The sequence below is a fragment of the Cervus elaphus genome, chromosome 25 (genome assembly GCF_910594005.1).
Source record: "Cervus elaphus chromosome 25, mCerEla1.1, whole genome shotgun sequence".
NCBI lineage: Eukaryota > Metazoa > Chordata > Mammalia > Artiodactyla > Cervidae > Cervus > Cervus elaphus.
Window position 1 is genome coordinate 26,230,153 of NC_057839.1, and position 12,931 is coordinate 26,243,083.

General features: G+C 34.2%; 1 protein-coding gene across 3 annotated transcripts in view; it reads right to left on the minus strand.

Annotated features, from left to right (window-relative positions):
* The window catches only part of DDX4 (DEAD-box helicase 4), an 80,404-nt gene that overhangs the window by 44,282 nt on the left and 23,191 nt on the right, over window positions 1–12,931 (minus strand). For 2 of the 3 annotated variants that reach the window (XM_043887412.1, XM_043887413.1), the window contains exons 4-6: window positions 10,508–10,585; window positions 3,615–3,665; window positions 119–178 (exon numbers count right to left, since the gene is read on the minus strand). In XM_043887412.1, coding sequence (XP_043743347.1) covers window positions 119–178; window positions 3,615–3,665; window positions 10,508–10,585 — 189 coding nt within the window. The remainder of the gene's footprint in view (window positions 1–118; window positions 179–3,614; window positions 3,666–10,507; window positions 10,586–12,931) is intronic. The other variant, XM_043887414.1, reaches the window with a different exon arrangement.

Below are 12,931 nucleotides of genomic sequence, written 5' to 3' on the forward strand. Positions count from 1 at the left end.
CAAAGTATTTTTCTTGAAACGTTTTCACCACCAGAATTTTTCTTTCAGCTCTTCCAAAATCAATTTTTCAGTTTAACTTCTGTCTTAAGTACAAGTTGTTCCAAAACATGGTCCTTACCGCCTCTCTTGGAAAACCCTCTGTTCCGTGTTTGATTATCTTCACAGTCATTACTAGACTCTTGAATAAAAATTTAACATGTGAATAGCATCTAAATAATTACTACAGTATTTATATTATTGTAGTATCTAAATAGTACTGTCACAAGAGAAATAACCAAGAAAAAATAAAGATATTCATAAGTTAACATATGAACAAAATTTTAAATTTTCAAATAACAACAAAATACAAACATTATTCAGTCAGTTCTTTTTAAAAATCACCTAATATACCTAAATACTAAATGTTAAGCATGTATCTGCCATGTTCTAAGCACAGCCAAAAAATATGAATTTCATAAATGTCATGAAACAGTTTCAGAAATATCTGAACAGTTGAGTAGTCAATCGAATCTCAGAAATGCATAACTATTATATTTATAATGTCATCATTACTTCCGTAAATTGCCTTTCTTAATAAACCTGAGACATTAGTGTTTTTTTAATATATGCAAAGTTTCCCCCATCCATCCTAATGGAAGCATTTGGGGATATCCTGGCTTTCTGTTCTTAGTGACATTATTAAGTAACATTACCAGTTTCTACATAGTAGTATGAGTAAAAATTACCAGGAAAGTTGGTTAAAAATAAATTATCAGAACCCACCCTAGAGATATTTATTTTGAATGTGCAGAGCGACATCAAGGAATGAATAGTTTTTCTAAATTAAAAAATTATACATTATTGATATAACTTTCAGTAATAACTTAAAGCTTTCTAGAAGATTCCAATAAAGCCATATTTGGAAAATACCAAGATGGTTTCAAGGAATGTTTGTACATATCACTAACATTTAGTATTGGGGAACTTTAGATCCCAGTGATGACACATGTGGCTAACCAGATTAAAAGTTATCAGTTGTTTATGTACAAAAGTACTAATCTACTCAATTAATATTGATTTATAATAAACAATGACCCACAGCTCTTGTTGCAGGCTCCTATTTGAGATGACATCAACAACTGACAATACTCCTGAAGAGTCATTTAACATCAAGACAACCTTCTCAGAAGCAAGTTTTCGTACAAGGGAGTTGAAGAGGAAAGAAAGAATTCTGGAAAGATTCTTAGAATAACCTGGAATAATGGAATTATTATTTGATGATATAATAATTCATCACCATCTGGAATAATGATGATGGTAGCTAACATTTATTGTCATATATGAAAGAAAACCTATGAATTAATTTGGGACCTGACAAGGAGAAAGACACCTCACATAAACTTTGGCCAACTGTTCTCCTAAAACAAACTTACAGTTATTTTGACCACATTGGGAATTAAAGTAGGCTAATGACATTAGGAGAAGTTGGGTGAGGAGTACAATTACATTAAAGGCAAGCTGAAGGAAATCTGTACTATTTCTGAAACTTCTTGAGTCAAACGACTTCAAAATAAAAAGTTATTTAAAAAGAAATTATCTCTGTAGAGTTAAAAATAAAGCTAAGCACAAACAAAAATGAGATAATGATCCCAAGATTAGTTATAATCTATTAATTATAGAAAAATAATGTAATAATAACACATAAAACTTAGTATCTGTCACTCTTCTAAATGAATTCTACTTTAACTTTTAAAATCTTCACAAAAACCTTAGGAGGTGGGTATTATCCTCAATTATAAACAGAGAAAAAGAAATACAAAGTTAAACATGTTTTTTTAAGATAATACAATTGACAGGAAGAGAAGGATCTGGGTCTCAAACCCCAGGTGTCTGATTCCAAAATCTGGGCTCCTTATTGCTATACTGTACCAGCTAAGGGACAGAAGATACAGGAAAAATAACCACAAAATACACTATATATCTGTGTGCAGAGGAAAAAAGCTTCTATCATGATAGCAAAACCTGCTTTTTAAGTTATAAAGACTCCATAGATCAGTGGTTACCAAATGAAAGAGGCATCAGAGTCATCACGGAGGCTTTTAAATACAGGATCCAGGGCCTCACTCAAAACTCCTCAATCAGGTTCTCTTGGGAAAGTATTATTAATTATTTAAGTCTATCTTCTGCTAGCAATACTCTATTCTCACCATTTTCTGTATTCCTCCAAACCAGAGTGTCAGTACCTTTACATAAATGTCTTTGATTTCAGCAATGATCCAATCTCATGAATCCTTTTCCACTGGAAATACTTATTTGAGTCTGAATAAGGACCTACATGCCCCAAATTGTATTTATGTACGAAAGTGAAATTTTGCTTCCTGACTTGCTCTACTATCCTCTTTTTCTTAAGGTAACACAGCATTCAAAAGTTGTACTTCATAGATTAGTTAAGATAGATGACAAAAGCCCAGATTAGGAAGGCTGAATTCTTGGTTAAGGCTCTGCCTATACTACTTTGGTCACAAAGAGTCAGACCAACTGAGAGACTGAACTCATACTGCTTTGGGGCTTCCATGGTGGCTCAACTGGTAAAGAATTCGCCTGCAATGTGGGAGACCTGGGTTGGGAAGATCCTCTGGAGAAGGGAACAGCTAACCACTCCAGTATTATGGCCAAGAGAATTCATGGATGCACAAGCTGGAATCAAGGCAGCTGGGAGAAGTATCAATAATATCAGATATGCAGATGACACCACCCTTATGGCAGAAAGCCAAGAGGAACTAAAGAGCCTCTTGATGAAAGTGAAAGAGAGTGAAAAACTTGGCTTAAAACTCAATATTCAAAAAACGAAGATCATGGTATCTGGTCCCATCACTTCATGGCAAATAGATAGGGAAACAATGGAAACAGTGGCTGACTTTATTTTCTTGGGCTCCAAAATCACTGCACAGGGTGACTGCAGCCATGAAATTAAAAGACGCTTGCTCCTTGGAAGAAAAGCTATGACCAACCTAGACAGCACATTAAAAAGCAGACATATCACCTTGCCGACAAAGGTCCATCTAGTCAAAGCTATGGTTTTCCCACTAGTCAGGTATGAATGTGAGTTGGACCATAAAGAAAGCTGAGCGCCAAAGATGCTTTCAAGCTGTGGTATTGCAGAAGACTCTTGAGAGTCCCTTAGACTGCACGGAGACCAAACTAGTCAATCCTAAAGGAAGTCAGTCCTGAATATTCATTGGAAGGACTGATGCTGAAGCTGAAGCTCCAATACTTTGGCCACCTGAGGCCAAAGAATTGACTCATTAGAAAAGACCCTGATGCTGAGAAAGGTTGAAGGCAGGAGGAGAAGGGGACGACAGAGGATGAGACAGTTGGATAGCATCACCGACTGGATGGCAATGAGTTTGAGCAAGCTCTGGGAGTTGGTAATGGACAGGAAAGCCCAGCGTGCTGCAGTTCATGGGGTCGCAAAGAGTCGGACACAGCTGAGCGACTGAACTGACTGATAGCTGCTTTATAAAACAGTGTTTAAATAAATTAGAGCTGGAACAGACTAAAATAATTTTATTTTCTCCTTAGCATGTGTTCTAGACACTAAATTCTTAAGTGACTACGAAAAACAGTGAACTTACCTCTCCAGAAACCAGAGCTATCACCTTCTTCAAACTTGTTATTTGAAAAACCTACACGAAACATAAAATTAAACTTGTAAATTTCTGAAAACAACTACCTAAATCAAATGACCAAAAACCAATTTCTTCTGCAGAAGAAACAGAGAAGAAAGAGGAACACCTTACAGGGACTGCTAGTTATGATGTCCCTTTAAAACTGTATAAATTGCATACAACTATATATATAAATAGTGAATGAGAATGCATATGCATTGTATGACAACTTCTGCCTTGTGTCAGTTTATTAAGATTAAAATACCAGCCAATCTTATATTATCTGAAATGTTACATATTCCTCCATATGTACATGAGTGAAACATGGATATGTGTGTGTGTATCTCACTATAACCACTATGTACTTTCTATTCAAAATATCAAATTTTTATGAATTTTATAAATTATACTTTCATCTGCTGGAGGACAACTAAATTACAATCCAATATCATATCATTTTTCCTTTCTCAGTATCGAGGAAATCCTACCAACTTCTATTTATAAAATTTTAAAAACAATCTTTCACCAAACTCTGCTTTCAAATTTCTCATTTAATAAAACCTTGTGTCTAAATCTATGTATCTCTGGAACATATAGATGTAGCTCTAAAATTCACTTTAAAAGCATCCATCAGTAATATTTCATACATTTTAAAAAATATGAGTTTTAATAAAATGATGTTTTAGGTACCTGAGTAACTACAAGTTACTCAGATAATGTAACTTAAAATTAAATGTCAATATGCAATATCTCTCAATCATGATCTAATTTAAATAATAAAATATATTAAATTACAGCTTCAATAGTACAGAGACCAATCAATTACTGTTTGAGAGACATTAAATTTATATGCAAAGTGTCTACATATCAAGTCATTTAACATCTCAGGCTCAACAAAATCTCATGTCCCAGCATTAAACTCCAGAGACATTTAATACACAATTAGCATATTAAAAAGTAAGTATCAGGCCACATATGGCCTCTATATATGAATGGATAACACTTTTTCCTTAAGCAGATATATAATTTCAAAATAAAGACAGTCCCTACAAAAAAAAGTGTATATAAGAAAACAGATTTTTTGGTTATTTTATTCATTTAAATACTTGCAACTTTTGAAGCTGGTTCAGAAAAGGATTACACTCTACTGCCCTCTACAATTGCCCCTTCCCCTCCATACACCTTTCCCAGAAAAGTCAAATGCTGAGTCTCCAAAATGCTTGAGAAGTCTTCCATCTATGTACTATTGGTTTTGATCTTAAACTCTACATAAATTCTACTTTATAGTTTTTAAATGTTTTTAGACACAAAATGCAAATTCAAAACTTCTACTGGTTCTTTTGTAGAAGGAAATGGCAACCCATTCCAGTATTCTTGCCTGGAGGATCCCATGGACAGAGGAGCCTGGCAGGCTACAGTCCACAGGGTCGCAAAAGTCAGACACAACTTAGCAACTAAACCACCACCACTGGTTCTTTGTTCAAGTAAAGATGGAAACTCAGATTCACCCCTGGAAGTTAAAGATAGATCTCTTGCTGCAGGAGCAGGGCAAGGAAGTCATGAGTACAGGAGAAAAGACATGGGGTTCACCTGTGGGGTAAATCAGTTTGACGAGATGCTGCAACAAGTAGCATGGCTATTAAAAAGGAAAACAAGAAAACTAAATAGAATAGCAGACACATCCAAAGCAGCATAAAGTGTTGCTCTGAACTATGATTAGGAAAGTGAAAGCACTCCCTTGTGATCTCCATAAACTCTTGGGAAAGGCACACACTTCCTATGTATGTTAAAAGGAAACAGTTCTTTGGCCCATTTTTTGATTGGGTCATTTATTTTTCTGGAATTGAGCTGCAGGAGTTGCTTGTATATTTTTGAGATTAATCCTTTGTTGCTTCGTTTGCTGTTATTTTCTCCCAATCTGAGGGCTGTCTTTTCACCTTGCTTACAGTTTCCTTTGTTGTGCAAAAGCTTTTAAGTTTAATTAGGTCCCATTTGTTTAGTTTTGCTTTTATTTCCAGTATTCTGGGAGGTGGGTCATAGGGGATCCTGCTGTGATTTATGTCAGAGAGTGTTTTGCCTGTGTTCTCCTCTAGGAGTTTTATAGTTTCTGGTCTTACATTTAGATCTTTAATCCCTTTTGAGTTTATTTTTGTGTATGGTGTTAGAAAGTGTTCTAGTTTCATTCTTTTACAAGTGGTTGACCAGTTTTCCCAGAACTCCAAAGAAGACATATAGATGGCTAACAAACACATGAAAAGATGCTCCACATCACTCATTATCAGAGAAATGCAAATCAAAACCACAATGAGGTACCATTACACGCCAATCGGGATGGCTGCTATCCAAAAGTCTACAAGCAATAAATGCTGGAGAGGGTGTGGAGAAAAGGGAACCCTCTTACATTGTTGGTGGGAATGCAAACTAGTACAGCCACTATGGAAAACAGTGTGCAGATTTCTTAAAAAACTGGGAATAGAACTGCCATGTGACCCAGCAATCCCACTTCTGGGCATACACACCGAGGAAACCAGATCTGAAAGAGACACGTGTACCCCAATGTTCATCACAGCACTGTTTATAATAGCCAGGACATGGAAGCAACCTAGATGTCCATCAGCAGACGAATGGATAAGGAAGCTGTGGTACATATACACCATGGAATATTACTCAGCCATTAAAAAGAATTCATTTGAATCAGTTCTAATGAGATGAATGAAACTGGAGCCCATTATACAGAGTGAAGTAAGCCAGAAAGATAAAGACCAATACAGTATACTAATGCATACATATGGAATTTAGAAAGATGGTAACGATAACCCTGTATGCAAAACAGAAAAAGAGACACAGATGTACAGAACAGACTTTTGGACTCTGTGGGAGAAGGCGAGGGTGGGACGTTTCAAGAGAACAGCATCGAAACGTGTATATTATCAAGGGTGAAACAGATCACCAGCCCAGGTTGTATGCATGAGACAAGTGCTTGGGGCTGGTGCACTGGGAAGACCCAGAGGGATCGGGTGGAGAGGGAGGTGGGAGGGGGGATCGGGATGGGGAATACATGTAAATCCATGGCTGATTCATGTCAATGTACGGCAAAAACCACTACAATATTGTAAAGTAATTAGCCTCCAACTAATAAAAATAAATGGAAAAAAAAAGAGAAACAAATTAAGATATAAGACCATGAAATTTTCAAAGATGGAAAACTTGTAAATCAACTATATTTCAGTAAAAAGTAAAAACAAAGATGGAAATTACATTTTTTATGTCCTACTCAGTGTGGACATTCACACATTGTATCATGATTATATCAACGTATTTGATTACTGCATGCTACTTCAGACCTTGTGGTGCTAATTATATAATATTCTGTTCATGTACTGTGGGCTTTAGATATGGGCCTATGTAAGTTTTTTTTTGTTTTTTGTTTTAAACAGACTTTAAGATAAGAATTGTTAGACATGGAATCCATCAGGGCAAAGGATTAAAGGAAAGATTCTCAGGAAGATGAAGCAATTCCAAATGAATAACATAACCTCCAAGTATACAAAAAACAAATTAAGATGAATTACATGAATATATATATGGAAGTCTTTATACATCTCCATTGGTTCTTGATAGGTCAAAAAGGAAAAAAAAAAAATTCTACAGATATAGCAAACTTCAACCACAGAGTCAACAAGCTTAAACCGAAGGACAAATATGGAATCCTGCAGAGACGTTAATTAGCTATTGTAAGACTTTAAACAATCTGAAATTGTTCCTGGAATCATCTATCAGGTGGAGAGACTGGTCAAATGACCTCTAGGATCCTAACTAAGTCTGGGATTGTTTAGTCTAGTTTCAATAAATATTTTGCTCAAAGGTTTAAAAAAAAAAAAAAAGGAAACAGAACTCAAAGACTATAAGGTATCACTTAAGTTTCAATTGAAAGACATCATAAGCAGATTCCCTCTGTTTCCAAAACTCTTTCCAACTCCAAAACCACCCACTGTGGATGTATTCTCTCTTTTATTAGACTCACCAGGATCTGAAAAGGTTCAGATACAATTAAAACTTTTTGAAATATAAAATCAAGTGCGTCATCAATAACTAGGAATTAAATGAATCTGTGTGGTAAGGGATGAGGAGAGAGTATTACAGGGACTTATGAAATTAAAATATACCTACAACTTCTTTTTTAAAAATTCTTACATTATACCAAAGTAAAAACGTAAATATACTACTGCTGAAATACAGCTCTCAACTAGTTGCTATTTTACTAGAGAACTTTAACCAAGAAATTCAATTCTACAATTGAACTCTATTCAACTCTCATTTTCTATATATTGAAACCTCACCCTGACAGATCCAGCCATTTACATTATACCTCTATGTAAAAGTCACTGCTAATGAAAATTCTATACTCTTGTCCTATAATTATTTATTCATTTAAAAAATATTTATTATTTATTTGGCTGCACAGGTCTTAGCTGCATCATGAGAACTTTTAGCTGCAGCATGTGGGATCTAATTCCCTGACCAAGGATCAAACCAGGGCCCCTGGTATTGGCAGCATAAGAGTCTTAAGTCACTGGACCACCAGGGAAGTCCCTATTTATTTTTCTAGTACTTAAATCACTCTCAATCAACTTTTTAAACTTAGAATTAAGAAGGAGCTATATAATAATGAAAAAATGCTAAGAATACCACTTGCCTTTATCTCCCACTCCTCCATAGTATTTCCCCATATCAACCTTCTTAGTTTTATATTCCACTGTACAACTCTGACCACCCAACATTTTAATTCATAAAACAACTTTCCATACTCCACACTGTTAACTTCTAATATCTTCTATTTCCTACATGCTATTCCTTCAGCATGACATTCCTTGCTTTCCTATTTTTCCTAGCAAAATTCTTTTCACTCTTCAAAAGCCTGATTCAAACCCACCTCTTCTGTGAAGTCCTCCTTCAGTCCTCCAACTGTAATCAATTCATCAATCACATTCCCACAGCATACTATGTGTATCTCTTTTTAAGCAATATTTCTTTCCATGTGCTTCTCTACCACTAAATTAAGAATTTTGAGGGCAGGGTTTCTATGTCAAGCAGCACAGTTATTTAAAACATAAACTTAAGCACCCAAAACATCATAAATAGCCACTTTAAACTATCATTGGGATAATTATCATAATCTTGTGATTTTCACAAATTGTCTTCCCTACATCTATAATATCCTAATACAGAGGAGCTAAGAGATCTGTGAAACTCCTAATGCCACATGCAAAACTGTGTATATGCTATCAGTATTTCTATCAGATTCTAAAAAAGCATGTGATTTGGGAAGTTAAGGCTTTTTAGGCCATACTTCACAGAAGATAAAAAGCGAATCAATATATATTTTAGGTAATTAAAAGTCAATTTTAAAACCATGTTACTAGATATATCCAAGTTGTGAGAAAAAAAAAGATTGAAACAAACTAGAATGTTAAACTGAATCATTTGGGAAAGGTGTGGTTCTTCTATAAATTTCCAGGATTATATGCAGTATTAAAGATAACTTTTTCTTAAATATTATCGGAGTATAGCTAATTTACAATTTTGTATTAGTTTCAGGTATACAAAGTGATTCAGTTTACATATACATATATTCATTCTTTTTCAGATTTTTTCAAAGAAAACTTTTTAAAGTATCAATATTCACAGTTTCGATCAGAAATTTAATGTATTTAAATCTACAACATATTGAATTAACAATTCATAGTAAAATCTCAGTGATGGTTTTCTCATTTTAAAAGGCTCTATTCAACAATGTTTAGAAGTCTGCATCAAAAAATATCATTCTAAATTAGGATTTTAAAATATATCCAAATAAGTAGTTCCCTGAGTGTCATATTAAGGTATTTGTTACTTCTTAGTAGTAGCAAACAAAATACACACTTGAATCTCTAAGCACAACTACATGGTCCAAAACATTAATGCCTCTTACTTAATACGCAGGCTTAAAAATAAAAAAATATATATGCATCTTCAACAAATTTCATTAGTAGAAGAAATATGTCAAAACATAAAATTCACACTTATGTTAACTGTATCTTAAAAAATTAAGTTTTCCAAGTAGCAAATGAAATACCATATACCAACTTTCAGTTTCCAATGGATAAAAATATATACAAATACCAAAATTTTCAAAAACTAACATTTAATAAATTCAAGAGTAAGTGTCATGTATATTTAAAACTATTAACCCTAGCTTATGGCCCCATAAGAGAAATTTATTTAAAAATCCATATGACCATTTGAGGTTCTAATAGTATTTTGTTGCACTGTAATAAAACACAGTGCAGAATATTTTCAGCATTTTAATAACAAATCTAAAAATGGAATTGAGGAAAGTATTTTGCCATGTCATTATCTGTCAAATCTAGTGCTGGTTGTTCTGAAAGTGACAATAAAAATTTTCAATTTGGGGAAAACAACCTCTTAATACTAGTGAGCTAACAGAAGTGTTTCACATACTGCCTCTTCTTGAGAAACATAAAACTTAAGAAAGAGGTCCTTCACACTCTATAGTCTCTGGAGTTTCTCCCATTCCTCCCATGCCAATGGGAACAATAACCATCAACACATCAAGAAACAGCTCTGGGAAGCAACTCTCTTTAACCAATCTACCCATCTCATCAATTCAACTATTTCCTACTATCTTAAAATGTAAAACAGTGAAAAGAATACTGGTATTAAAAAAAATTTCATCATCCCAACAAAGTCTACTGTACACCAAGTTATATCAGATTTAACCTTGCACTAAACAGCCATAAAAGCCTCTATTCATTCCACTATTCACCTATTATAACAGATGATTAAACAAAGATACTTACCTCTGTTTCCCAAACTCCTCCCAGAGGCAAATCCACTTCTCATGAAATGATCTCTTTGAGACGATCCATCACCCATTTCTAAAGTAAATAACATTTGAATAAGTCAAAATAACAAAAAAGTATCCTGGTGGTAAGTAAGCTTTAAACCATCTAAATGTGCCATCCACACAGCATAGGAGGAATTTTACATAGCAGTAAGAAAGATGAGTAGCCTAGTAGAAAAATGGACTATGAATAAGAATAGGTAGTCCTCCAAAAGAAAAAAATGCTGACTAACTCTCACTCATAATTAAGGACACTGAAAATCAAAAGAAGAATATAACTTTTCCCAACCATGACTGACTGGAAAACAGTTTGCTAATATGAATCTAGTAGAAGACCTAAATGGGCTTTCCTCATAGCTAAGTCAGTAAAGAATCTACCTGCAATGCACAAGACCCAGGTTAGATCTCTGGGTTGGGAAGATCCTCTGAAGAAAGAAATAGCAAGCTATTCCAGTATTCTTGCCTGGAGAATACCATGGACAGAAGAGACTGGCAGGCTACAGCCCATGGGGTTGCAAGAGTTGGACATGACTCGGACATGACTTAGTGACTAAACCACCACCAGAAGACCAGACATTTCTCCAAAGAAGACATACAGATGACCAACAAACACATGAAAAGATGCTCAAAATCACTAATTATTAGAGAGATGCTAATCAAAACTACAATGAGTTATCACCCCACACAAGTCAGGATGGCCAACATCAAAAAGTGTACAAACAACAAATGCTGGAGACAGTGTGGAGAAAAGAGATCCTCTTACACTGTTGGAGAGAAGGTTAATTGATACAGCCACAATGGAGAACAATATGGAGGTTCCTAAAACATACTACAAATAGAAGGACCGTATGACCCAGCAATCCCAACACTGGGCATGTACCCAGAGAAAAACGTAATTCAAAATGACACATGCAATCCAATGTTCACTGCAGCACTATTTACAAAAGCCAGCACAGGGAAGCAAGCAAAATTTCCATCAACAGAGGAAATGAATAAAGAAGATGTGGTACACACAGACAATGGAATATTACTTGGCCATAAAAAGGAATTAAATTGGGTCACCTGTAGAGACATGGATATACCTAGAGACTGTCATACAGAATGAAGAAAGTCATAAAAACAAATATCATATATTAATGCATAAATGTGGAATCTAGAAAAATGCTACAGATGAACCTATCTGCAAAGCAGAAACAGAGACACAAACATAGAGAACAAATATATGGATACCAAGAGGCAGGGGGTTGGGGGAAGGATGAACAGGGAGATTGTGATTCACGTATATACACTATTGATGCTATGTGTAAAATGGATAACTAATGAAAATCCTACCGTATAGCACAGGGAACTTTATTGATTGCTCTATGGAAGGAAATCTAAACAAGTAGAAATATATATATAACTGATTCACTTCGCTGTACAATAGAAACTAACACAACATTGTAAAGCAACTATATTCCAATAAATATTTTTTTTTAATACCAAGGCTAGTCAAGGACATAGGGAAACAAGCACGAATCAAATACAACATTGAAACTATAAACTAGATCCATCTTGATCCTAATTTTAAAGGAAAATACTTTTTGAAAGTATACTAGTATACTTTTTCCTGTGGATATACTCACATGGTAACAAAGATACACATAAAAATGTTTTGATAAGCACTGTAACAGCCAAGAAAAACAGTCAAAGGAGAAGAGATAAATTACAATCATCCACAGAACACTGTAAACATTCACAGAACTAAAAACATTAAACTGGTGACTTTCTTCAACAATAGAATATTCATAAAAACTGACCACATGGAAGGCCAAAATGTAAATTCAACAATTTCAAAATCAGTAATCATATACACAAAACTCTCTAATTGCAATGCAATCAAATTAAAAATTACTAGAAGACAAATACTGTATATTTTTGCTTATATATGGAATCCAAAAAATAAAACAAGTCAACAAATACACAAAAACAGAAAAGATGAACAGATATAGAAAACAAACTAGTGATTTGCCAAATGGGAGAAGGGTGAGGGAGGTATGAAATAGGTGAAGGGGAGGTAAGAGGTACAAACTACTAGCTATAAAATAAATTAGCTACAGGGATGTAATATACAGCACAAGGAATATAGTCAATATTTTACACTAACTTTGTATGGTGTATAATCTATAAAAATAGCAAATCACTATTATACACTGACAATGACAGAGTAACTCAATTATACAATTTTAAAATTCTCTTACATTTGGAAATATATTTTTAAAACACTTCTATACAAAACAGTTCAAAGAAAAAAATTACAATGGAACTTTAGAAATACTTAGAATTGTATGATAAAATGACATATATCAGAAATTAAATTTTTATACAATAAGAACTGAAA